General features: G+C 49.4%; 1 protein-coding gene across 1 annotated transcript in view; it reads left to right on the top strand.

Moving 5' to 3' along the window:
• The window catches only part of LOC144752925 (E3 ubiquitin-protein ligase TRIM39-like), a 256,584-nt gene that overhangs the window by 126,756 nt on the left and 102,835 nt on the right, over positions 1-26,993 (top strand). The window contains exon 3 of the mRNA XM_078640744.1: positions 8,012-8,061. Within this exon, the coding sequence (XP_078496870.1) occupies positions 8,012-8,061 (50 nt within the window). The remainder of the gene's footprint in view (positions 1-8,011; positions 8,062-26,993) is intronic.

Here is a 26,993-nt window from a genome sequence, read left to right as displayed (position 1 = left end):
AAGTGTTGGCAGCCATCTTGTGCGTCGGTAGAACCGAGGCACAAGACAACAGAAAAAGAAACGCGAAAAACGCGAAAAGGGGGCAGGGTAGAAACACCCTGACCCCCTAGGCCTGCTTAGGGGGTCCCACAAGGACCCCAAATGCCCGCTCCAATTTTTTTTTTGTTGAAAAAATCACGGGGTACGCGTACCTTGCCGATCCCCCCCCAAAAAAATTAAGGTACCACTCTGCAAACGCGCCCCCTGGCGTATTTGCAGAGGGGGGAATAATTCCCTTTGAATACTGGGGGTCCCTGGGGGCGAAGTAGCCCACCAGGAACCTCCAGTATGTGACTGGGGGCTGCCTTGCAGAGACGTGTAAAGAGGCCACGCCCCTTTTTACACCTCTCTGCAATGCAGGCCCCGGCACGTTTGCAGAGGGGGAACTAATTCCCCTTGCTTACTGATGGTCCCTGGGGGGCAACTAGCCCACCAGGAACCTCCAGTATGTGCCAGGGTGCTGCGTTGCAGAGAGGTGTAATGAGGCCATGCCCCTTTTTTATTCAAATAGTGAATCATAAAAGCTGCTCAATATAACAATATCAAAATTTAAAAAAGAAGAATAAAATGCAGGCTAAGAACAACCATGAATAAAAACCTGCGTCCTCCTCATAATTAATAAAGTTTCTACAGCTTAGTGGTGGTATAATTAGCTACAGTAATTCCATACTGAAACCAAAGCAGATTCTGTGCTCGGCAATGAACAGTCTGAAACATAACTGCATGTGACCGAGTAGGAAGCATGCTACTACCCATTGTGCAAGCTCGATAGATATGTACTGCTCTAAATGTGTTGCAGGATCGGAGCTAGAGATGGACGTGAGAGAGCCTGGAGATTGCTTTGAGTGGTGGCTTCACCTGTGCACTACTGAACTTGTACAGTGATCGTTTCGTTTGATGTGCACAGATGAACAGAGTGCAGAACTTTTCTATCATACAACTTTCTTTTAAAATATAGTGATTTAACTGCCGTTGGTTTTGTCAATGCTTGTTTTGTCAGGGCTTTGAGTGGTGGCTTCACCGGTGCACTACTGAACTGGTGCTCTACTGAACTTGTACGGTGATCATTTGAAGCGCACAGATGAACAGAGTGCAGAACTGTTCAATCTTACAACTTTCTTTTAATATATAGTGATTTAACCGCAGTTGGTTTTGTCAGTGCTTGTTTTGTCATAGCTTTCAGTGGTGGCTTCACCTGCGCATTACTGAACTTGTATAGTAATCTTTTGAAGCAACAGATGAACAGAGTGCAGAACTGTTCTATCTTACAACTTTATATATATATTACCTACTGGCGGTCGCCAGTAGGTAGATATAGTTAGGACCTAGTTCCCATAGGATATCCGCAACATTCTATTGGGAATAACTTTGGCGCCGTTTGATGAATCTTCACGAATTTCTCAAAGAAGATGGCCCGCTCTGCTCCGCTCCTTCCCTGAGAGTTTTGGGGGATTTGTAAAGTGGGGGCTGAGTAAAAAGAGAGGGTCCCAAAACTTGTTTTCCCCATGTTATTTTCCATAGGACGATTAGACACGGCTACAGCCCGAACAGCTGAACGGAATTACAAGAAATTTGGCAAAATGGTAGAGTCTGATTTGCAGATCACGCTTTTGCTTAAATGGTGTAAATCCCTCCAGTAGTTCCTGAGAAAATCAAAAGAAAAAAAATATATATATCTAGAATCCGCAACATTCTATTTGGAATAACTTTGGCGCTGGTGGACGAATCTTCGTGAATTTCTCCAAGAAAATGGCCTGCTCGGCTCCGCTCCTTCCCTAGCAGTTTGGGGGTGATTCGTCAAGTGGGGCCGAGAAAAAATGGGGGTTCCAAAACATGTTTTCCCCACTCAATTTTCCATAGGGAGCTTTAGCCAGGGCTACAGCCTAAACGGCTGAACGGAATTACACCAAATGTGGCAGGGAGGTAGAGTTCGGTTCGCAGATTGTGCATTGTGTTAAATGGTGTAAATCCGCTCAGTAGTTCCTGAGAAAATCAAAAGTAAAATCATAGCGATATCTAGGCACAGATTTCAGAAGTCTGTACAGTAAGCGTACCTTCCCGAGCACGAGCTGCATGCTGATTGGCTGTCAACTGTCTGTCAACACTCCAAACCAGGAAGTGTTGGCAGCCATCTTGTGCCTTGGTAGAAAAGGGGGCAGGGTAGAAACACCCTGACCCCCAAAGCCTGCTTAGGGGGTCCCAAAAGGACCCCCAAGCCCCCCCCCCAATTTGTTTTGTTGAAAAAATCGCGTACCTTGCCGATCCCCCCCCAAAAAATTAAGGCACCACTCTGCAAACACGACCCTGGCGCATTTGCAGAGGGGGAAATAATTCCCCTTGAATACTGGGGGTCCCTGGGGGCCAAGTAGCCCACCAGCAACCTCCAGTGTGTGCCAGGGGGCTGCCTTGCAGAGACGTGTAAAGAGGCCACGCCCCTTTTTACACCTCTTTGCAACGCAGCCCCCTGTTGCATACTGGAGGTTCCTGGTGGACTAGTTGGCCCCCAGGGACCCCCAGTATTCAAGGGGAATTAGTTCCCCCTCTGCAAATGCACCAGGAGGCTGCCTTGCAGAGACGTGTAAAGAGACAGTATGGGGAACAGGTGGAGATATCGCAGCCTGATGGGTAGCCAAATGGTCAAACCCCGTGTTCAAGTGGAGCAAATCACGGCGTGATACGATGTGCTTCCGATCACGATTACTAACGCTGTTTGACCATTTGTCTTGATAAAGACCCGCCGCGATCACCAAATGGGGCGCACAAGGTCGAAACGTCGACGCTTACCACTGGTCCAGACACTCCAGGAGCTTGCATACTCACCACTTGTCTCCTTGGAGTACTAAATCAACATTCTGGCCATCCTACTTCCCTATGTATAATTTGTATATATGTGTCACTGGATTTAATGCACTGATCACTTTGTTCACCTACAGTCACGTTCAGCACATGTTTCCTTATTGTTTTTACCATTTATTGAAACCTGTGGCATCATAGAATGAAGTAATTCTTATGTATCGTGATTGCTTTTTACTAAAAACATAAAGACCGTATTGCTATTTTGCTTGTTCTCAGAGAGGTTTTGTCAATATGTATTGAGCTGATCTAGCCTTCCCTCAAATACATTTTTTCCCCCCACCCAACAGAACCCCTTTTGTATTTAACCAATGTGATCTTAGCCAACTTCGCTGGTGACCAATAAGGTTTATGGAGAGTAAACAAATGACTCTTTTTAAGTGGTACGGGTTTGATCAGAGTGTATAACAGATTTAAAGATACTCGCCATAATTGCTCTTGAGCCAGCGCTAGAAGATCCTTTTCCGAGTGCAGGTATGGAACTCTCATATTCTCATCTGTTGCGGAAATACGTATCCGATACCACTAGGAAACCTCTTTTTTTGGTTGGTACTAAGCCCTCACCCACCCAAGAAAATCCTCCTGCACCGAACCGCTCACCTCTGACTATGGTTGGGATGACCACCAACAACAAAGCTGCTTTAAATTTTAAAATCCCCCCTTTAAAAGTTCAGAGAGCTCTTGTCATGTCACCCCAGGTGGCAGGTTGTCATTCTGGAGAGGGTAACTAAGTTTATCTTTAAGTCACTTGGGGGTTCCAGGAGAGCCCCAAATTAGAGCCAGGTCCGCATAGCAATCCAACCAGAGAATTTTCCTCATGGATTCCCACACCCTCAGGGCTGTTTAGATTACCTTTAACCTACCTTGTTTAAAAACTTCGGGTCCACAAACTTAAACAAAAAATATTTCAGGCCTAAACACTTCAACATAGCTCTGTATAATTGACCCATGTAAGAATTATCTAGCTCTCCAGCCAAGAGTGGGAATTCTTGAACTGGAAAACATAACAATAGGCTTGAAAATCCAGAAGAGCCAGCGCCCCCTTGCTTCAGTCTCATCTGGAGCTTCTTTCATGAGATCCTGGCTCCCCTGGATGCCTGCATGAAGCTGCTGACCCTCGCTTCCATCTCCTCTGGAGCTTCTTTCATGAGATCCTGGCTCCCCCAGATGCCCATAAAAAGCTGCCGACCCTCCCTTGCTTCAGTCTCCTCTGGAGCGTCTGTAATGAGATCCTGGCTCCCCTGGATGCCCGTACGAAGCTGCTGACCCTCACTTGCTTCTGTCACCTCCGGAGCTTCTTTCATGAGATCCTGGCTCCCCTAGATGCCCATATAAAGCTGCCAACCCTCACTTGCTTCTGTCTCCTCCGAGGCTTCTTTCTTGAGATCCTGGCTCCCCTAGATGCCCATATAAAGCTGCCGACCCTCCCTTGCTCCAGTCTCCTCCTTCATTCATGAGATCCTGGCATCCTGGGATGCCCATATATAGTTGGTGACCCTCCCTTGCTTCAGTCTCCTCCGTAGCTTCTTTCATGTGATCCTGGGTTGCCTGGAAGCCCGTATGAAGCTGCCGACCCTCCCTTGCTTTAGTCTCCTCTGGAGCTTTTTTCATGAGATCCTGGCTCCCCTGGATGCCCGTATGAAGCTGCCGACCCTCCCTTCCTTTAGTCTCCTCTGGAGATTCTTTCATAAGATCCTGGCTCCCCTGGATGCCCATATAAAGCTGCAGACCCTCCCTTGCTTTAGCCTCCTCTGGAGCTTCTTCCATGAGATCCTGGCTCCCCTGGATACCCGTATAAAGCTGCTGACCCTCACTTGCTTCTGTCACCTCCGGAGCTTCTTTCATGAGATCCTGGCTCCCCTAGATGCCCATATAAAGCTGCCAACCCTCACTTGCTTCTGTCTCCTCCGGAGCTTCTTTCTTGAGATCCTGGCTCCCCTAGATGCCCATATAAAGCTGCCGACCCTCCCTTGCTCCAGTCTCCTCCTTCATTCATGAGATCCTGGCTCCCCTGGATGCCCGTATGAAGCTGCCGACCCTCCCTTCCTTTAGTCTCCTCTGGAGATTCTTTCATAAGATCCTGGCTCCCCTGGATGCCCATATAAAGCTGCAGACCCTCCCTTGCTTTAGCCTCCTCTGGAGCTTCTTCCATGAGATCCTGGCTCCCCTGGATACCCGTATAAAGCTGCCGACCCTCACTTGCTTCTGTCTCCTCCGGAGCTTCTTTCATAAGATCCTGGCTCCCCTAGATGCCCATATAAAGCTGCCGACCCTCCCTTGCTTCAGTCTCCTCTGGAGCTTCTTTCATAAGATCCTGGCTCCCCTAGATGACCATATAAAGTTGCCGACCCTCCCTTGCTTCAGTCTCCTCTGGAGCTTCTTTCATGAGATCCTGGCTCCCCTGGATGCCCGTATGAAGCTGCCGACCCTCCCTTGCTTCAGTCTCCTCCTTCTTTCATGAGATCCTGGCTCCCCTGGATGCCCGTATGAAGCTGCCGACCCTCCCTTGCTTCAGTCACCTCTTTCTTTCATCAGATCCTGGCTCCCCTAGATGCCCATATAAAGCTGCAGTCCCTCCCTTGCTTCAGTCTCCTCCTTCTTTCATGAGATCCTGGCTCCCCTGGGCGCCCATATAAAGCTGCCTACCCTCCCTTGCTTCAGTCTCCTCCGGAGCTTCTTTCATGAGAACCTGGCTCCCCTGGATGCCCATGTAAAGTTGCCGACCCTCCCTTGCTTCAGTCTCCTCCTGAGCTTCTTTCATGAGATCCTGGCTCCTCTGGATGCTCATATAAAGCTGCCGACCCTCCCTTGCTTTAGTCTCCTCTGGGGCTTCTTTCATGAGATCCGTGCTCCCCAGGATGCTCATATAAAGCTGTTGACCCTCCCTTGCTTCAGTCTCCTCCGGAGCTTCTTTCGTGAGATCCTGGATGCCCATACAATGCTGCCAATCCTCCCTTGCTTCAGTCTTCTCCTTCTTTTATAAGATCCTGGCTCCCCTGGATGCCCATATGAAGCTGCTGACCCTCCCTTGCTTCAGTCTCCTCTTTTTTTCATGAGATCTTTGCTCTCCTAGATGCCCATATAAAGCTGCCCCATATAAAGCTGCGGACCCCCCATGCTTCAGTCTCCTCCCTCTTTGATGAGATCCTGGCTCCCCTGGATACCTGTATAAAGTCGCCCACCCTCCCTTGCTTCAGTTTCCTCCTTCTTTCATGAGGTCCTGGCTCCCCTGGACGCCCATATAAAGCTGCTGACCCTCCCTTGCTTCAGTCTTCTCCGTAGCTTCTTTCATGTGATCCTGGGTTGCCTGGAAGCCCGTATGAAGCTGCCGACCCTCCCTTGCTTTAGTCTCCTCTGGAGCTTCTTTCCTAAGATCCTGGCACCCCTAGATGACCATATAAAGTTGCCGACCCTCCCTTGCTTCAGTCTCCTCTGGAGCTTCTTTCATAAGATCCTGGCTCCCCTAGATGACCATATAAAGTTGCCGACCCTCCCTTGCTTCAGTCTCCTCTGGAGCTTCTTTCATGAGACCCTGGCTCCCCTGGATGCCCATATGAAGTTGCCGACCCTCCCTTGCTTCAGTCTCCTCCGTAGCTTCTTTCATCAGATCCTGGCTCCCCTAGATGCCCATATAAAGCTGCCGACCCTCCCTTGCTTCAGTCTCCTCCTTCTTTCATGAGATCCTGGCTCCCCTGGATGCCCGTATGAAGCTGCCGACCCTCCCTTGCTTCAGTCTCCCCTTCTTTCATGAGATCCGTGCTTCCCAGGATGCCTATATAAAGCTGTTGACCCTGCCTTGCTTCAGTCTCCTCCGGAGCTTCTTTCGTGAGATCCTGGCTCCCCTCGATGCCCATATAAAGCTGCCGACCCTCCCGTGCTTCAGTCTCCCTCTTCTTTCATGAGGTCCGTGCTCCCCTAGATGCCCATATAAAGCTGCTGACCCCTCCCTGCTTCAGTCTCCTTCGGAGCTTTTTTCATAAGATCCTGGCTCCCCTGGACGCCCATATGAAGCTGCTGACCCTCCCTTGCTTCAGTCTCCTCCTTTTTTCATGAGATCTGTGCTCCCCTAGATGCCCATATAAAGCTGCGGACCACCCTTGCTTCAGTCTCCTCCTTCTTTTATGAGATCCTGGCTCCCCTGGATGCCTGTATAAAACTGCCGACGCTCCCTTGCTTCAGTCTCCTCCAGAGCTTCTTTCATGAGATCCTGTCTCCCCTAGATGCCCATATAAAGCTGCCGACCCTCCCTTGCTTTAGTCTCCTCTGGAGCTTCTTTCATGAGATCCTGGCTCCCCTACATGCCCATATAAAGCTGCCGACCCTCCCTTGCTTCAGTCTCCTCCGGAGCTTCTTTCATGAGACCCTGGCTCCCCTGGATGCCCATATGAAGCTGCCAACCCTCCCTTGCTTCAGTCTCCTTCTTTCATGAGATCCTGGCTCCCCTAGATGCCCATATAAAGCTGCCGACCCTCCCTTGCTTTAGTCTCCTACGGAGCTTCTTTCATGAGACTCTGGCTCCCCTGGACGCCCATATAAAGCTGCAGACTCTTCCTTGCTTCAGTCTCCGGTATTTCCTCCAAACTCTCGAGTTACCATGTTCCTTAGATACCTAATATGGTTTCTAGTTTGAAGCCCTACCTTCTCTTTAACGCATGTCATAATCCCTGTCTTCCTCTTATTGATTAGATATCCTGAGAGACTCCCAAAATCGCTGGCATGCATCTCAAGCTGTGGAACAGAGAGCTCTGGGTCCGAAGTATACACAAAACTTCACCAGAAGCAGATGTAACCTGTTACTCAGCCGCCTCTCACTCAGCTAACCAACACTCCTAGAAGACCCATACAAGGCACTCCATAGCATCACATGAAGCACACTGGTCTCACTGAGCTAACTGACTTAGAACACCCACATCCTGTCATAAGATGTTAAAGATACTTTTGGATTTCGTTAGAGCTTTGTCTGTTGTGTGTGAACAGTAACTCACACTGAGCTCTAGTCCGCAGGTGCTGCTCTTAATACTGAATCTTATTTCATATAGCGGTCCTATGTGATGTTCATCCTTTGTTCCTGTAGTTGTCATTGCTCTTTAATACAAAGATCCTGTGTGTGTTATTTCAGGTGTAATAATGTGAAGATTCAGAGCCCAGAGGTGGTGAAGAGTTATAAAGGTAAATATCATTGTGATGATTAGCTCTGAATATTACTGTAATGATATGGTGTGGTGTGCTATGGTATGGTGTGGTGTGCTATGGTGTGGTGCGGTATGATGTGGTATGGTATGGTTTGGTGGGCTATGGTATGGGGTGGTGTGGTATGGTGTGGGATGGTGTTGCGGGTTAAGGTATGGTGTGGTATGGTATGGTGTGGTGTGGTGTGGTATGCTATGGTATGGTGTGGAGAAGTGTGGCTCACTGGTTAGAGGAGGCAGACCTGGAAGCAGAGGTCAGCCCGGGACCAGGGTTCAATCCCGGCTCGGCCGGGTCTTGAGTCCTAAAATGTCCATGGACTCGACAATTCTCGCTCCGGTGCCTACTCGATTCACAGGTTCACACTCTGCGACTCTGGGCAATAGCTTGCTTAATCTCCACAACGGCCCCTCGCGGCGGGATGCCTGGCTTTCACCTTGTGGATACCCTGCCGGGGTTATCTCACTGGGGAATACCAGGACGGGTTCCCTAAGCAAGCGCTTAGAAACCGCTCGGTGATTTGCGCTATATAAATTCCTGTACATTTACATTTACATGGTATGGTATGGTGGGCTATGGTATGGGATGGTGTGGTACGGTGTGGTATGGTGTGGCGGTCTATGGTGTGGTGTGGTGTGGTATGCTATGGTATGATGCGGTGTGGTATGGTATGGTGTGGTGTGCTACGGAATGGTGTGATATGGTGTGGTATGGTGTGGTCTGGTATGTGTGGTGTGTTTTATATGGTGTGGTGTGGTAAGGTATGGTATAGTCTGGTATGGTGTTGTGTGCTTTGGTATGGCGTGGTATGGTGTGGTGTAGTGTGGTGTGGTCCAGTATGGTATGGTGTGGTGTTCTATGGTATGTTGTGGTGTGATATGGTGTGGTGTCCTATGGTATTTTGTGGTGTCCTATGGTGTGTGGTGTGCTATGGTGTGGTATGGTATGGTGTGGTGTGGTGTGGTATGGTTTGGTGTGGTCTGGTATGGTGTGTTGTGCTATGGTATGGTGTGGTATGGTATGGTGTGGTCTGGTATGGTGTGTGCTATGGTACGTATGGTATGGTGTGGTGTGGTAAGGTATGTATGGTATGGTATGGTGTGGTGTGCTTTGGTATGGTGTGGTGTAGCGTGGTGTGGTGTGGTCCGGTATGGTATGGTGTGGTGCTCTATGGTATGTTGTGGTGTGATCGGGTGTGGTGTCCTATGGTATTTTGTGGTGTGGTATGTGTTGTGTGGTGTGCTATGTTGTGGTATGGTTGGTATGGTGTGGTCTGGTATGGTGTTGTGTGCTATGGTGTGGTATGATGTGGTGTGGTGTGGTGTGGTGTGGTGTTGTCTGGTCTGGTGTGGTGTGGTGTGCTATGGTAAGGTGTGGTACGGTGTGGTATGGTGTGGTATGATGGGGTGTGGTATGGTGTGTTGTGCTAATGTCTGGTATGATGTGTTGTGCTATGGTACGTGTGGTGTGGTGTGGTGTGGTGTGGTATGGTGTGTTGTGTTATGGTGTGGTATGGTGTGGTCTGGTATGGTGTGTTGTGCTATGGTATGGTGTGGTATGGTCTGGTATGGTGTTGTGTGGTATGGTACATGTGGTGTGGTGTGGTGTGGTTTGGTTTGGTGTGGTGTGGTGTGGTGTGGTGTGGTGTGGTGTGGTGTGGTGTGGTGTGGTGTGGTGTGGTGTGGTGTGGTGTGGTGTGGTGTGGTGTGGTGTGGTGTGGTGTGGTGTGGTATGGTGTGTTGTGGTATGGTGTGTTGTGTTATGGTGTGGTATGGTGTGGTCTGGTATGGTATGGTGTGTTGTGCTATGGTATGGTGTGGTATGGTCTGGTATGGTGTTGTGTGGTATGGTACATGTGGTGTGGTTTGGTGTGGTGTGGTGTGGTGTGGTCTGGTGCGGTCTGGTATGGTATGGTATGGTGTGGTGGTGTGGTGTGGTGTGGTGTGGTGTGGTCTGGTGCGGTGTGGTATGGTATGGTGTGGTGTGGTGTGGTGTGGTGTGGTGTGGTGTGGTGTGGTGTGGTATGGTATGGTATGGTGTTCTATGGTATGTTGTGGTGTGGTCTGGTGTGGTGTCCTATGGTATTTTGTGGTGTGCTATGGTATGTTATGGTGTGGTTTGGTATGGTGTGGTGTGCTAATGTATGGTGTGGTGTGGTGTGGTCTGGTGTGGTGTGCTATGGTATGGTGTTGTATGGTATGTTCTGGTATGGGATGTTGTGTTATGGTACGGTGTGGTGTGGTATGGTGTGGTGTGGTATGGTGTGTTGTGCTAATGTCTGGTATGATGTGTTGTGCTATGGTACTTGTGGTGTGGTTTGGTATGGTGTGGTGTGGTATGGTGTGTTGTGCTAATGTCTGGTATGATGTGTTGTGCTATGGTACGTGTGGTGTGGTGTTGTGTGGTATGATGTTGTCTGATATGGTGTGTTGTGCTATGGTATGGTGTGGCATGGTATGGTCTGGTATGGTGTGGAGTGCTATGGTACGTGTGGTGTGGTTTGGTGCAGTATGATGTGGAGTGGTGTGGTCTGGTGGGGTGTGGTGTGGTATGGCATGGTATGTTGTGGTGTGGTATGGTGTGGTGTGGTGTGGTATGGTATGGTGTTCTATGGTATGTTGTGGTATGGCATGGTGTGGAGTGGTGTGGTCTGGTGTGGTGTTGTATGGCATGGTGTGTTGTGGTGTGGCATGGTGTGGTGTGGTATGGTATGGTGTTCTATGATATGTTGTGGTATGGTATGGTGTGGTGTTCTATGGTATTTTGTGGTGTGCTATGGTATGGTGTGATATGGTGTGCTATGCTATGTTATGGTGTGGTCTGGCATGGTGTGGTGTGCTGGGGTATGGTGTGGTCAGGTATGGTGTGGTGTGCTATGGTCTTGTATGGTCTTGTGTGGTGTGCTATGGTGTGGTCTGGTATGGTGTGGTGTGCTATGGTCTGGTATGGTGTGGTCTGGTATGGTGTGGTCTGGTGTGGTGTGGTGTGGTATGCTATGGTATGGTGTTGTGTGGTGTGCTACGGAATGGTATGGTATGTATGGTATGTGATGGTGGGATGGGATTGGATTGGATTGTATTGCTGTGGACTGGTATGGTGTGGTATGGCGTGGTATGGTTGGTATGGTGTGGTCTGGTGTGGTGTGCTATGGTGTGGTGTGGTATGGTGTGTTCTGGTGTGGTGTGGTATGGTGTGGTATGGTATGGTGTGGTATAGTCTGGTGTGCTATGGTATGGTGTGGTGTGGTGTAGCATGGTGTGGTGTGGTCTGGTATGGTGTGTTGTGCTATGGTATGGTGTGGTATGGTGTAGTCTGGTATGGTGTGGTGTGCTAAGGTACGTGTGGTGTGATATGGTGTGGTATGGTGTAGTCTGGTATGGTGTGGTATAGTGTGATGTGGTGGGGTGTGGTATGGTGTGGTATTGTGTGGTCTGGTATGGTGTGGTGTTCTATGGTATGGTGTGGTGTGCTATGGTGTGGTGTGGTATGGTATGTTGTGGTCTGGTATGGTGAGGTGTGATATGGTGATATGGTATGGTTTGGTGTGCTATGGTATGGTGTGGTATGGTATGGTGGGGTGTGCTATGGTGTGGTGTGGTAAGATATGGTATGTTGAGGTGTGGTGTGCTATGGTGTGGTGTGGTGTGGTATGGTGTGGTCTGGTATGGTGTGTTGTGCTATGGTATGGTGTGGTATGGTGTGGTCTGGTATGGTGTGGTGTGCTATGGTACGTGTGGTGTGATATGGTGTGGTATGGTGTGGTGTGGTATGGTGTAGTCTGGTATGGTGTGGTATAGTGTGATGTGGTGGGGTGTGGTGTGGTATTGTGTGGTCTGGTATGGTGTGGTGTGCTATGGTATGGTGTGGTGTGGTGTGGTGTGGTATGGTATGTTGTGGTCTGGTATGGTGAGGTGTGATATGGTGTCCTATGGTATGTTATGGTATGGTTTGGTGTGCTATAGTATGGTGTGGTATGGTATGGTGGGGTGTGCTATGGTGTGGTGTGGTAAGATATGGTATGGTGTGATTTGGTGTGGTGTGGTATGGTATGGTATGGGATTTTGTGGTATAGTGTGGCAGGCTATGGTATGGTGTTGTGTGGTGTGCTACGGAATCGTATGGTATGTATGGTATGTTATGGTGGGATGGGATTGGATTGGATTGGATAGTGTGGACTGGTATGGTATGGAATGTTATGATGGTGTGGTGGGTGTACTATAGGGTGAGATCATTGTGTTGTATCGGGTTCAGTCAGGTCTACATACTCTGGTAAAACTCTCGAACTCCTTAGAATAGAAGTTGGCACGGAAACTGGAAATGCAAAAGACAAGTTTATTAAGACCCCATGGGGTGGTGGTACATTCCTACAGCACCCTTCGGCAATGCAAGAAGTATCACACCGAACATTGGTGTGCGACCTCTTTTATTCAGTTTAACAGTAATAAAAAGGTAGGCGTTATACTCTTTCACAGTTTTAGGTACATATAAGGGCATTTTTGGAACACAGCCAACATGTGGGAGGAGTTTAGTACCACTGGTCAGTTTTGGAGGACATTCCTGAGAGATGACCAGTCAGTATGCAAATGCGCATGCGTGTGCTTGACCAGTACTAAAAATAGCCTGTTGCTGGGCAAGGCAAATGGTCATTGGTACAGAGAAAGGACAAAAGGGCATGCTGACCACGAGGCAGCATGTTCATACAAAATGGAAGCTAGAGAACACAAAATGGCCCCTGCACATTTGGTCAAGTTAACTGTAAAAGTTTGTGTAGCTGAGCTAAATGCTAACTCAGGTGCTGCCAAATTACGACAGACGGCTGAAGCTACCTCATAATGAAAGTAATCAGGATACTCGTCATCAATATTAATCATCATGATCTTCATCATTTCGGCATTGATCATTTGTTCGTTTTTGGCAATAACTCGTTTGGATGGAATACAGGCTGTAATACATACAGAACATAAGGTAGGGCCACATTGAATACACAAACAAAGGAAAAAGAGTATTCCAATAATTAAACATAGAATAGTTAATAATTTCCAACCCCATGTGCTAAGTAGAGTCCAGAACCAGTTAGAGAATGTCCATGTACCATTCTCGGGGTGAATTTCAGCAGCAATTTTATGCAATTTGGAAATAGCATCGTACACAGAAGGTGAGTTATCTGGCACGTATACACAACAACTGCTACCGATGATACGGCATGCACCCTCACGGTCAGCTAGCACTACGTCTAGAACCATTCGGTTCTGGAGCGTCACAATTCTAGTGATCTGAAGTTCTTCAGTTATGTTTCCCAAAGCAGAGGCAGTTTCATTAGCAACAGCTTCCACAACACGTGTTAGCCGTCTTATTTTCCTACTGTTTAATGCAGCACCAACAAAGGAAAACAGGCCTAAATTAAAATCTACATATTGCTGTAAAGAGGTGTCAGTTTGGTCTATGTTTTCAATTTCTAATGTTCTCTTGACTCTATTCAGTATGAAACCGTGATATAATACAAAGTCATTATGATACATAGGCGGAACAATAAACGCAGGTGGCAGCACAAAAGATATATAACAAGTTCCTAACCATCCAATGGGAAGACGATGGTATCCCTTATTTCCACAAATAAAGTACGTGTTACGTGAAGCTACAAAAGTGATACCATTTGGTGTATCAAAAGTGAGAGTAGTATTACATTCGCTTCTTCCTACAGGGATAGTTCCTTTATTACGAATGCAGAGATCAGCCTTTGTATCAATAACAGTAATCACATGCAAACTGGACATATTTACAAGTCTCTGATTGGTGAAAATACATTGAGGCCTTCTCATCGCAACACGACCGCAACTTTTCAGCATGGAGCGGAGCCCGTTTAAATACTGTCCCGTCTGTGGGTCGAAATACCCACATATCGATGTGCACCCGGTCTGTAACAAGTGCCTCTCGCCGGACCACAACGAGGACAACTGCATGGCCTGCTCCAGATTCAGGTCAAAGAAGACACTCAAGCTTCGGCGCGCGGTGCGCCTTGAGGCCAGACAAGCGGCCCCGGATCCAGAAAACCTCTTCGGCGACCAAGAAGAGGAGGGCCAGAGCCATCATCTTCAAATTTCACCGCCCGCGATGGACATCGAGGCGGATCCGGAAGACGACGACGGAGTCGTGGGTCAAGGCCTTGAATAAGTCGACGAGGTAGGGGACGTCGAAGAAGTTTATGGGGCCGCGGAAGATAGCTCAGGGGATGAGCTATGCCCCGAAGGTTAGGCGGATCAGGCTCGGGTCACGGGATCGCCAGTCGGCCTTACCCAAGACCCCGTACCGCAAGCCACGGCCCCGCCTTCAGGCCCGGCCACGGACATACTTGCTGCGCAGCCCGTATCGAAACCGAAACTGAAACCAACGGTTTCGACTACACCTAAAATGGCCGACCCGAAAACGAAACCGAAACTTACGGATTCGAGCGTCCCTAAGATGGCGGCCGTTCCACCAAAAACACCAAAACCCGCTGCCTCATCGACTCCGTCGGCCCCCGGTCCACAGAAGTCGAAGAAAACTGTTGATTCGACAGTGTCGAAATCGTCGGCAGAGAAGGTTTCCTCTAAGGAGGGAGTTCGGCACGGGTCAACCGGTGCGACGCCGTCAAAGCCCGCCAAAGCCAGCGACAAGACTCCGGTTCCGACTGGGACGTCGTTAGTCGGACGCGTGGTGGAGACGGAGCCGGCAAAATCACACGGATCGAAAGCTGGAAGCTCAACACATCGGTCCAAGGACTCTGTGTCTACGGCTGCAGCATCAACGTCTAAGACTCAGAAGGGCCAACAAGACGTCGGATCCGAAGGCAAGGTGAAGGCCTCCTCGTCGGCGCCAAGTGCCGCTGTCAGTGACGCGTCCCCCATCGCCTCTTCACTACAGAGAATTCGGGAGAAGGCCTCTGCTACGTCGGCTCCGACGCCGTCGCCCCAGAAGCCGATGGACATGCCGGCAAAGCCTGCTGGTAAACTTCTCTTCCTTCTGCCGCCAAAGGAGGCACCGAAGGCCTTTACGCCAAAATCGGCGCCAAAGACATCGGAATCGTCAACGTCTGGAGCAGTTTCAGGTCGCCTACTCGACTCTGGAGACGATTCTGAGCGTTTTATCGACGCAGACACGGGCAAATTGACCCTTTACAAAAGAAAGATCACTTCACAACCAGTGGACTCCTATGTTATCCCACTGAAGAAGAAAAGGCTTGCTCAGGACGCTTCAGCCCTGATGGAACCTATACAGCCTCCTCCTAGAAGGAGCCCAACACCTTCCCCAGAACACTCTGAGGGTGAGGGATATGGAGAAGATGACCAATACACTTTCCCCATCAATGAACCCGATGCACAGCAAGATTCCTATGATGACATAGGTGACCAAGGCACCCAGAATGTGGGGCAGGACCCACAGCCTTTCAGTGCACGTGCATCCCCAACAGAAGATTCTGCAGGTTTTCATGCACTCATTGAACGGGCAGCTGCTAATCATGATGTGGACATGCATGCTGACCCAGTAGAAGAAGACTTTCTATTTGACACTTTTTCAGTCTCTGAAAGGACAGTAAAGACACTGCCTATGCTCAAAGGGGTCCTTAAGCATGCTGCGGACATCTTTAAAGAACCTACCAGGGCGAGGGTGGTCAATCCACGCATCGAGAAGAAGTACAGACCAGCACCTGCAGACCCTGCATACATTCGGGGACAGTTGCCGCTTGACTCCCTTGTGGTCGCAAATGCCCGCAAAAGGGCGAACTCCCAAACGACGGGTGAAGCTCCTCCCCTGGACAAGGAGTCAAAAGTGCTGGAGGCAGGGGGCAAAAGGGTAGCTGCGCAGGCTGCCAATTTCTGGCGTATTGCGAATACACAGGCACTATTGGCACGTTATGATAGGGCGCATTACGACACCCTAGAGCAAGTTTTACAACACCTGCCTCCGCAGTTTCAAGAGGGTACCAAACTGCTTATAGAGGAGGGCAAACTAATCTCCAATGCAGCCATAAAGTGTGCACTTGATGCCGCAGACACAGCAGCTAGGGCTATTAACACTAGCGTCATGCTGAGACGACAGGCATGGCTCCGCATATCGGGGTTTAAACCGGACATTCAAACAACCATACTCAATCAGCCCGTCAATCCTGATAGACTGTTTGGTCCTGATGTTGACACCACCCTCGAAAAGATTAAGAAAGACAACGAAACTGCTAAGTCTATGGGGGCCCTACAATCACAACAGTTCCGGGGCAACACTTTTAGTCGCTCAGGTGCACGTGGAGTCACCAGAGGACAGATGGGTCAACAGTCACAATTCTCTAGAGGTGGAGCACAGTCCTCGTACCCCAAGCAGAACAAAGGGGGTTATCGAGGAAACAGCACCAGAGGACGTGGCAGAGGAAACAACAATTCCCGCTCCTCTGCCCCAAACAAACAGTGACTCTCTGTCACTGCCCCCGACCATTTAACACCTGTCGGGGGGAGACTCCAGCAGTTCCTGCCAGTCTGGACAAACATCACCACAGACAGGTGGGTACGACAACTTGTCCAGTACGGTTATTGTCTAGAGTTAAAGTCCACTCCACCCAACATTCCACCAAGGCAACGGCCTATGTCCGCAGAGCATTTGCACTTATTGCAGCAGGAAGTAGTGGTGATGCTGCAAAAAGGCGCAATCGAGCTCGTGCCAGTGGAGGAGGAAGGCACAGGGGTATATTCCCTGTACTTCCTTATTCCAAAGAAGGACGGATCTCTCAGACCCATTCTGGATCTGCGTCCCCTCAACCTGTATATACAGTCAGAACATTTCCATATGCTTACACTGCAACAGATTCTTCCCTTGTTAAACCAAGGGGACTTCTTAGCAACCTTAGACCTCAAGGATGCTTATTTCCACATTCCACTACACCCGTCCCACAGAAAATACCTCAGGTTCACTATCCACGGCAAGCATTATCAGTTCAAGGTCCTACCCTTCGGAGTGACCACAGCCCCAAGAGTGTTTACCAAGTGTCTGGCGACAGTAGCGGCGCACCTCAGGAGGAAGAACATCCATGTCTACCCCTACCTAGACGACTGGCTCGTTCAAGCCAAGTCGGAACAACAGTGCGCCGCGGACATGTCGACTACCATTCACCTCCTTCACGATCTGGGCTTCTCGTTGAACTACCCAAAGTCGCATCTTCAGCCGGCAGTTTCTAGGTGCGACGATCAATACCCTGACGGCCATGGCTCAGCCAAACCAAGTCAGGATAGACAGCATGCAGTCTCTAATCCAAAAGTTCAGACCACAACACTCGCTTCCAGCGAGAGTGTTCATGCAGTTGATTGGCATGATGGCTTCCTGCATCTTCATAGTCCCTCACGCACGTTTACATATGCGTCCGCTCCAGGAGTGCTTAGCAAATCAGTGGACACAGGCTCAGGGACAATTGACAGACCTAGTGTTGGTTACCAGTCGGGCATACGACTCTCTGCATTGGTGGACTCCACACAACCTTTGCAAGGGCCGACTGTTCCAGGAGCCAGTGCCACAGATTATCCTGACAACGGACGCATCTCTCCAGGGATGGGGAGCTCATCTGCTCACTTACACAGTGCAGGGACTATGGACGACGCAGCAACAGAAGATGCACATCAACTATCTGGAACTGATGGCAATCTTCATGGCGCTCAAGTCCTTCAAGGTACATCTGTGCAACAAGGTAGTGTTAGTCCGGACGGACAACACGACCGCGATGTACTACATTCAAAAGCAGGGGGGCACCCACTCGCCACAGCTGTCTCATCTGGCTCAGAGCATGTGGAAGTGGGCCATTCAGAGGAACATTTTCCTCATGGCAGAACACCTCCCGGGCAAGGACAATCAGATGGCGGATCTGCTCAGCAGATACAGCCATCAAATGCACGAGTGGGAGTTACACCCATCTGTACTCCGCCCGTACTTCCAGCAGTGGGGTCATCCGGAGATAGACCTGTTTGCCACAAACGAAAACGCAAAATGCCAACACTTTGCCGCCAGGTTCCCTCACCCACAGTCGCAGGGGAATGCGATATGGATGAACTGGTCAGGCAGATTTGCGTACGCTTTTCCGCCAGCCCCTCTGATACCGCTGGTGGCAAGAAAACTAAGGCAGCACTCGATGACTCTCATCCTGGTTGCTCCAACGTGGGCGCGCCAAGCATGGTACACCACGTTTCTCGAACTCTCAGTGGTGCCGCATCAAAGGCTGCGCCTCACGCCCAGACTTTTGACGCAGAACCATGGAGACATTCAGCATCCAGATCCGCAACAGCTCAACCTGGCGATCTGGCTCCTGAAGTCCTAGAGTTTGGATACCTTCACCTACCTCCAGAATGCATGGACATCATCAAGGAGGCAAGAAAGCCAACTACCAGAGCATGCTATGCTGCAAAATGGAAGCGTTTTGTCATTTACTGTACGGACAATAACATCAACCCGCTAGATGCATCTATCCCTGACATCATTTGCTATCTGTTACATCTTTACAAGTGCAATCTAGCGTACACTTCCATTCGGATACATCTATCCGCCATAGCAGCTTATCTTCAGAACAGGCAGCATCTCTCTGTCTTCAGAGTGCCTGCCATTAAAGCTTTTCTTGAAGGCCTGAAACGAGTCATTCCCCCAAGAACACCGCCAGCTCCGGTGTGGAACCTCAATGTGGTCCTCACCAGGCTGATGGGACCACCTTTTGCGCCACTACACTCGTGTGAACTCCAGTTCCTAACGTGGAAAGTAGCTTTCCTAATAGCTATTACGTCACTGAGGCGTGTTAGTGAGCTGCAAGCGCTCACAATCCAAGAGCCATTCATTCAGATTCATCCAAATAGGGTGGTACTGCGTACTAACCCCAAATTCCTTCCGAAGGTGGTGTCACAGTTTCATCTCAACCAAACTATTGACTTGCCTGCATTCTTCCAAAACCCGCAAACGGTGGCGGAAAGAATGCTTCATACTTTGGATGTCAGGAGGGCGTTGATGTACTATATTGACAGGACACAACACTTTAGGAAAACAAAACAGCTTTTTGTTGCCTTCTCGCCACAGCACAAGGGCAACCCTATTTCCAAAGCAGGAATAGCCAGGTGGATTGTTAAGTGCATCCAAATCTGTTATCAAAAGGCTAAACGTACCTTAAAAATACCCCCAAGGGCGCACTCCACACGCAAATTGGGGGCATCTATGGCTTTCCTTGGGAACATTCCTTTAGAAGATATTTGCAGAGCAGCCACGTGGGTTACACCACATACCTTTACAAAACACTACTGTGTTGATGTGCATTCCAAGCAGCAAGCAGCTGTAGGACAGGCTGTTCTCAAAACACTTTTTCAAGTTTCTGCAGCTGGCACGGGCAACCGCCGCTAATGGAGGGACTGCTATATATTCTATGCAAAAGATATGAATTTAGCAGCCCACATGCCTCGAACTGAATATTCTACTTACCAGTATGCATCTGTTCTTGGCATGTAGGGCTGCTAACATTCATATCGCCCACCCTCCTCCCCGGTGCCTGTCGCAGCTGCAGACATACTCTTGCATTCAATCATTAGCATGGACATCCTTTACACTTTACACTCCATCTCTGCCACAATGGCTAAAAACAATCTGGGGATGGAGCCGATGCCCATGCGCACTGTAGTCCAGGGGAGGAGCCACCTATCTCAGGATACTTCGAAGACTCTTCCAGGACAACAATGTGCGATCATCCGGACCCAACACTAGGCGGCGATCTAATGCAAAAGATATGAATTTAGCAGCCCTACATGCCAAGAACAGATGCTATGCCTCGAACTGAATATGCTACCCAACACTAGGCGGCGATCTAATGCAAAAGATATGAATGTTAGCAGCCCTACATGCCAAGAACAGATGCATACTGGTAAGTAGCATATTCATTATTTAATCGGAAGAGTAGTCCACCTTTTGTTGGCCATCTTAGAGTAAAAAGAAGAGTGTACCAAGCATTACAGGAACCATTATGAGAAAACGGGAGCGGAATAAGTGGAGTTCCTCCTTTCTTCTGATGTCCAGGCAACATTCCACATACCCAACAGTTCGTAGTATTAGTCATATTGTGGGTGTGATGCAAAATCTGAATGAAACTGTTATTCAAATAAGTCTGCCTATGTCTCTCTTCATGATAAGGCAAAGTAAAATGGAAATGTTCAGATGGGCTTGGAGTGGTAGGCAGTAAATATTCTCGTGCAGGAAGCAATCGTTCTATAGTCCAAGCTATTACTGCTATTACCACTATAGTCGTAACAAAAAGCACAGCACCAAGAATTTTCTTATTTCTCGTTGTAGCAGGTGCCATCGTTCACAAAACAAAGTTCTTCAAAAGCAAAACTAAAAAATAAAAAGTTAGTGCTGAGAACTGAGGCTGCCGCTGGTGTCTTCTCCGAGATTCAAGACGGGTGTCGCTACACTGGACAGAACTGATCCCCCCCCCCATGATATTCCCGGCTTCCGTTTTCACAAACCTCAGAATGTTAACAAACCAGTCTTGAACAAACAATTATTTCCTCGAACGTAGATTATACTTCACTCCATCAGAAACAGTGTGGTCCGGGAAGGCTCTCTCTGATTCGTTAAGCGTGATAGCTGGGCTCTTCTCTGCATCCAAGATGTCTCGGTAATCAGACAACACTGCAGGATTCACCAGATCCGGTGAAACACGACGGCAGTGAGTAGAATGGATCCACCGCTTCTTGTTCGTGACTCGTACAGCAGTCCGAGTTGTCAGCAGTATCTGTTCAGGGCCACGCCATCTCGGCTCCAAACTGCTGGCTCTCTCGAACGCACGTACCATAACGTAATCCCCAGGACGGAGATCGTGAGCCTCTCCACTGGAATTATCGGGGAGGGCTTCTCGAACCTGTTGATGAATAGAAAGTAAATCATTTGTTAATCGTGCCAAATAATCGTTCATCATTATACAAGGCACATTATGTATCAAACGAGGCTTAGGAACTCCCCAAATATTCATAGGCCTTCCAAACACCACTTCATAAGGTGTGAGGCCAGATCGAGAATGTGGCACTGATCTAATAGACAGTAATGCCAAAGGCAAAGTGTCTGGCCATTTCAAAGACGTAGATGCCACGATCTTTGCTAGCTTCAGCTTCAAGGTTGCATTATACCTTTCTACCAAACCTGCTGACTGTGGATGAAATACAGCATGGAACCTTTGCTTGATTCCCAATCCTTTCAGGACGTACTCCACTACTTTCCCAATGAAATGAGGATCATTATGATTCCACAAAAACGTACAAACACCATAGCGTGGGAAGTACTCCTTGAGTAACATCTTAGCTGTTGTCAATGCTGTATTATCTTTCGTGGGGTAAGCCTCAATCCATTTGCTGAAGGCACACACCACCACTAAGACATACTTGAGGTTATTACAACGCTCCAGCTGAATGTAATCCATTTGCAGTACTTCGAATGGTGCAGTAGATGGAACAAACCCTCCTTTAGGAGTATAAGTCCCTTTAGCAGGATTGTACTGTAAGCAAATCAGACAGGTCTGTACTATTCTCTTGGCCGTACTAGCAATCTCAGGATGCTCCCAGACTCGTGTAAGCAATTTAGTAATTGCAAGAGCTCCAACATGTGCCAGCCATGTGTCATTTGAACCATTGCTTGCAAATAGGCGGCAGGCAATTTCCATCTCTCCATATCTTTGCTACGCCAACAACCCTCATCGTCCAACACTCCCTCTGTTGCCCAAGTTGTAAGCTTCAGCACTCAACCGACGCACGCCACGACCGAACCACCGCCCCCCACAACCACCCTCCGCGCCTGGACCCCGATCAGCACCGAAGACACAGTCCACACGATGAACTCCATCCACTCCGGATCTCCGACAGACCCCTGCCCTCACCACGTCTTCAACAAGGCCGACGCTGTCATCGCACCCCACCTGCGGGACATCATCAACACCTCCTTCGACACCGCGACCTTCCCGGAGAGCTGGAAGCATGCCAAACTCAGCGCCCTACTTAAGAAGCCATCAGCCGACCCCACCGACCTCAAGAACTACCGCCCCATCTCGCTGCTCCCGTTTCCTGCAAAAGTCATCGAGAAGACCGTCAACAAGCAACTGGCCGCCTTCCTCGAGACGAACGGCTCCCTCGACCTCTCGCAGTCTGGCTTCCGGGCCAACCACAGCACCGAGACCGCCTTGATCGCAGCTACCGATGACATCCGAGCCCTGCTCGACAACGAAGAAACAGCGGCCCTCATCCTCCTGGACCTATCCGCGGCCTTCGACACTGTCTGCCACCGTACCCTAGTACAGCGCCTCAGCAACATCGGAATCCAGGAGAAGGCACTGGAGTGGATCATCTCCTTCCTCGCCGGAAGGACACAGAGAGTCCGCCTCCCCCCGTTCAGATCGGAGGCCACCAAAGTCATCTGCGGCATCCCTCAAGGCTCCTCGCTCAGCCCAACACTCTTCAACGTCTACATGAGCACCCTCGCAGCCATCGCACGCCAGCACAACCTCAACATCATCTCCTACGCCGACGACACCCAGCTGATCCTCTCCCTCACCAACGACCCCACCACCGCCAGAGCCAACCTACACGAAGGGATGACAGACGTTGCCAAGTGGATGATGAACAGCCGCCTGAAACTGAACTCGGACAAGACGGAAGTCCTCATCCTGCGATCTTCACCCTCCGCCTGGGACGACTCCTGGTGGCCCCCCGCCCTGGGCAACGCACCCAAACCCACAGACCACGCACGCAACCTGGGCTTCATCCTGGACTCCTCCCTCTCCATGACCAGACAAGTCAACGCCGTCTCCTCGTCGTGCTTCAACATCCTGCGCATGCTACATAAGATCTTCCGATGGATCCCCACCGAGACCAGGAAGACGGTCACCCAGGCCCTCGTCACCAGCCGTCTGGACTACGGCAACTCCCTCTACGCCGGAACCACCGCCAAACTCCAGAAGAGACTCCAGCGGATCCAGAACACCTCAGCACGACTCATCCTGGACATCCCCCGCCACAGCCACATCTACGGGCACCTGAGAGGCCTGCACTGGCTCCCTGTCAACAAGAGAATCACCTTCCGGCTCTTCACCCACGCACACAAAGCCCTACACAACCAAGGCCCAGGATACCTCAACAGCCGCCTCAACTTCTACGTTCCCAAACGCCAGCTTCGATCGACCAACCACGCCCTCGCCGCCGTCCCCCGCATCCGAAGAGCCACCACAGGAGGAAGGTCCTTCTCCCACCTGGCCGCCAAGACGTGGAACTCCCTTCCGACCCACCTCCGCCTGACCCAGGACCACCTCACCTTTAGGAAGCAGCTCAAGACCTGGCTGTTCGAGCAGTAGCAGACCCCCCCACCCCAGCGCCTTGAGACCCTCAGGGTGAGTAGTGCGCTATATAAATGCTGTGATTGATTGATTGATTGATTAAGCTCTGCTTCAGAAACTGATTTCTGTATGTCTAGTATTTCTTCTCTAGCATCGTGCCATCGCTCAGCCTGCGATTTCACCACATACATGGGAGAGACATTTTGTAACATGGCAGTCTCTCTCGCTATGCGATCTGCAAAAGCGTTTCCTTGTCCTATTTTGTCTGTCACCTTCTTATGCGCACTACATTTGATTATCGCAACTTTCTTTGGACATAATAGTGCATTCAGGAGATCACGTACCAATTCTCCATGCATAATATGCATTCCATGTGAGGTCAGGAACCCTCGTTCCTTCCAGAGTAGGCCGAAATCATGCACTACTCCAAAAGCATAACGACTATCAGTGTAGATGTTCACACATAATCCAGCACTTAACTCGCATGCTTTCGTTAAGGCTATTAATTCAGCTGCTTGGGCCGATTTCTGCGGTATTCGTGCTGCTTCTACCACTGTCTTGAGTGTCGTGATCGCATAGGCTGCAGAGGTCATACCATCTGGCAACTTTAAACACGATCCATCAACCCACAGTTCCCCATCTACATCTGGAAATGGCGTATCCTGTAAATCGATACGACCCTTTGTTTGTTCCTCAGTCAGAAAAACACAATCATGTTGTTCTTCCTTCTGGGTCTCAGCAACAGGATATGGCAATAAAGTAGCAGGGTTCAAAGTGGCACATCTCTTCAGTGTAATATGTGGCGCCAACAGCGTTAGCTCGCATCCTGTTAGGCGGGCATTAGTTAGATGCTGTGTTTTCGTTTGATTCAATAAAGCATCTACCGCATGGGGAACTAACACCAACAATTTGTGTGACAAAACTATTCCCTCACTCTGTCGTATAGCTATTGCTGTTGCTGCAACTGCTCGAAAACATCCAGGGAGTCCTCGAGCCACAGGGTCGAGTACCGCTGAGAAATACACACACGGTCTCTTGTTTGTCTCCGTGTTTCTGCACTAAGACTGACAATGCGCACCCATCTTTTTCGTGTACATACAATGTAAAGATCTTTGTATAATCAGGTGTACCTAGCACTGGTGCAGAACAAAGAGCTTGTCTTAATTGTTTAAAAGCATTCTGACATTCATCTGTCCATTCAATGGGAATCGGTGTAGTTTTGGATAACAATGCTAACAAAGGTTTTACAATGTGTGAAAATCATAGTATCCATTGCCTACAAAAGGACGTCAAACCTATGAAAGCACGTACATCTTTCTGAGTGCGGGGGACTGGTGTATCTAAAACTGCTTGAATTCGATCTGATGTCAATGCGCGCCCCTCCTTAGACAAAAGATGACCGAGGTAGGTCACCTTTGGTCTACAATATTGCAACTTCTTCCTTGAAACCTTGTGATTATGCTTAGCAAGAAAAGAAAGCAGAGAAAAAGTGCTCTCCTCACATTGTTCCTGTGTATCTGCTGCAAGCAAAATGTCATCCACATAATGAATAAGAGCCACCCCAGCCTGTAAGTCGAAAGAATCAAGCTGTCTTTTTAAAGCCTGACTATAAATGCTAGGACTTTCTGTGTAGCCTTGAGGAACCCTACAAAATCTATACGATTTGTTATTTAATGTAAAGCCAAAGAGATATCGGCTATCAGGATGTATGGGAATTGAAAAAAAAGCATTCTTTAGGTCAATGACCGTAAAGGTAGTTGCTGTGGGCGGAACCAAAGTAAGTAAGGTGGTAATATCAGACACCACCGGGTACTGAGGCACTACTATCCTATTGATTTCCCTCAAATCAATAATAAAACGATAGATCTTGGTGTCTGTGTCTTTCTTAAGGATCGGAAGAATTGGGCTGTAACAAACATTATAGGGGACTTCCTCAACCACCCCTGCCATAATCAAATCATGCACAATGTGTGTCAATGCAATTTTGCCTTCTCTAGAAATTTTGTATTGTGGGACACGAGGCAGAGATACTCCCTCCTTTACGGTAATACGTACTGGAGGAATAATCATGTGTCCCAAATCAGTATCGGAAGTGGCCCACAACGTTTTTGGAAGAGAAGCTAACACATCGGCCTTTTGAAGGAGGTAAAATCTCTCAACTTCTGGATAATTCTCATTCAAAATAACCCGCACCCCTTCAGGGGCACAGCGTATTGTTGCTCGAAAATGTTTTAGCATATCAAGTCCCACAATATTATCTAGTGTGTTCGGAGACAACAAAAACGGACATGGGGCAGCAAATTTATCAATGTAAAGTGTAACGGGTTGAGACAGTGGGCTAAGAGAAGGTGTTCCATCAAACCCTATTGCTGTAATCGTTTTGCCAGACAGGGGGGCTCTTGGAACCAAGTATTTGGACAAAGCGCTACGAGTAGCTCCTGTATCAACCAGAAACTGATCAGTAGAACCCAAAACATGTGCTGATATATATGGACCCCTTTGATCAACTGGTACTTCAACCAATTCCACACCCCATCCTACGCAATCCTATGCATAACGATTATCCTGTGACTCGGAAGATTCAATCAATCAATCAATCAATCACAGCATTTATATAGCGCACTACTCACCCGGAGGGTCTCAAGGCGCAAGGGGAGGGGGGGTCCGCTACTGCTCGAACAGCCAGGTCTTGAGCTGTTTCCTGAAGGCGAGGTGGTCCTGGGTCCGGCGGAGGTGGTTCGGGAGGGAGTTCCAAGTCTTGGCGGCCAGGTAGGAGAAGGACCTTCCTCCTGTGGTGGCTCTTCGGATGCGGGGGACGGCGGCGAGGGCGTGGCCGGTCGATCGAAGTTGGCGTGTGGGAGCGTAGAAGTTGAGGTGGCTGTTGAGGTATCCTGGGCCTTGGTTGTGTAGGGCCTTGTGTGCGTGGGTGAGGAGACGGAAGGTGATTCTCTTGTTGACCGGTAGCCAGTGCAGATCTCTCAGGTGTCCGGAGATGTGGCTGCGATGGGGGATGTCCAGGATGAGTCGTGCTGAGGCGTTCTGGATCCGCTGGAGTCTCTTCTGGAGTTTGGCGGTGGTTCTGGCGTAGAGGGAGTTGCCGTAGTCCAGGCGGCTGGTGACAAGGGCCTGGGTGACCGTCTTCCTGGTCTTGGTGGGGATCCACCGGAAGATCTTACGTAGCATACGCAGGATGTTGAAGCATGACGAGGAGACGGCGTTGACTTGTCTGGTCATGGAGAGGGAGGAGTCCAGGATAAAGCCCAGGTTGCGTGCGTGGTCTGTTGGTTTGGGTGCGCTGCCCAGGGCGGGGGGCCACCAGGAGTCGTCCCAGGCAGAAGGTGAGGATCCCAGGATGAGGACTTCCGCTTTGTCCGAGTTCAGTTTCAGGCGGCTGCTCATCATCCACTAGGCTACGTCTGTCATCCCTTCGTGTAGGTTGGCTCTGGCGGTGGCGGGGTCGTTGGTGAAAGCTATCTGATACTGATTGCGTCGATCAAAAGTATTATGGTCTGCCTGTCCACGACCCCTTGCTTCAAACCTTCCACGATCATTCGCTCCA

The sequence above is a fragment of the Lissotriton helveticus genome, chromosome 5_1, assembly GCF_964261635.1.
Source record: "Lissotriton helveticus chromosome 5_1, aLisHel1.1, whole genome shotgun sequence".
NCBI lineage: Eukaryota > Metazoa > Chordata > Amphibia > Caudata > Salamandridae > Lissotriton > Lissotriton helveticus.
This window is presented reverse-complemented; position numbering and strand designations above follow the sequence as displayed.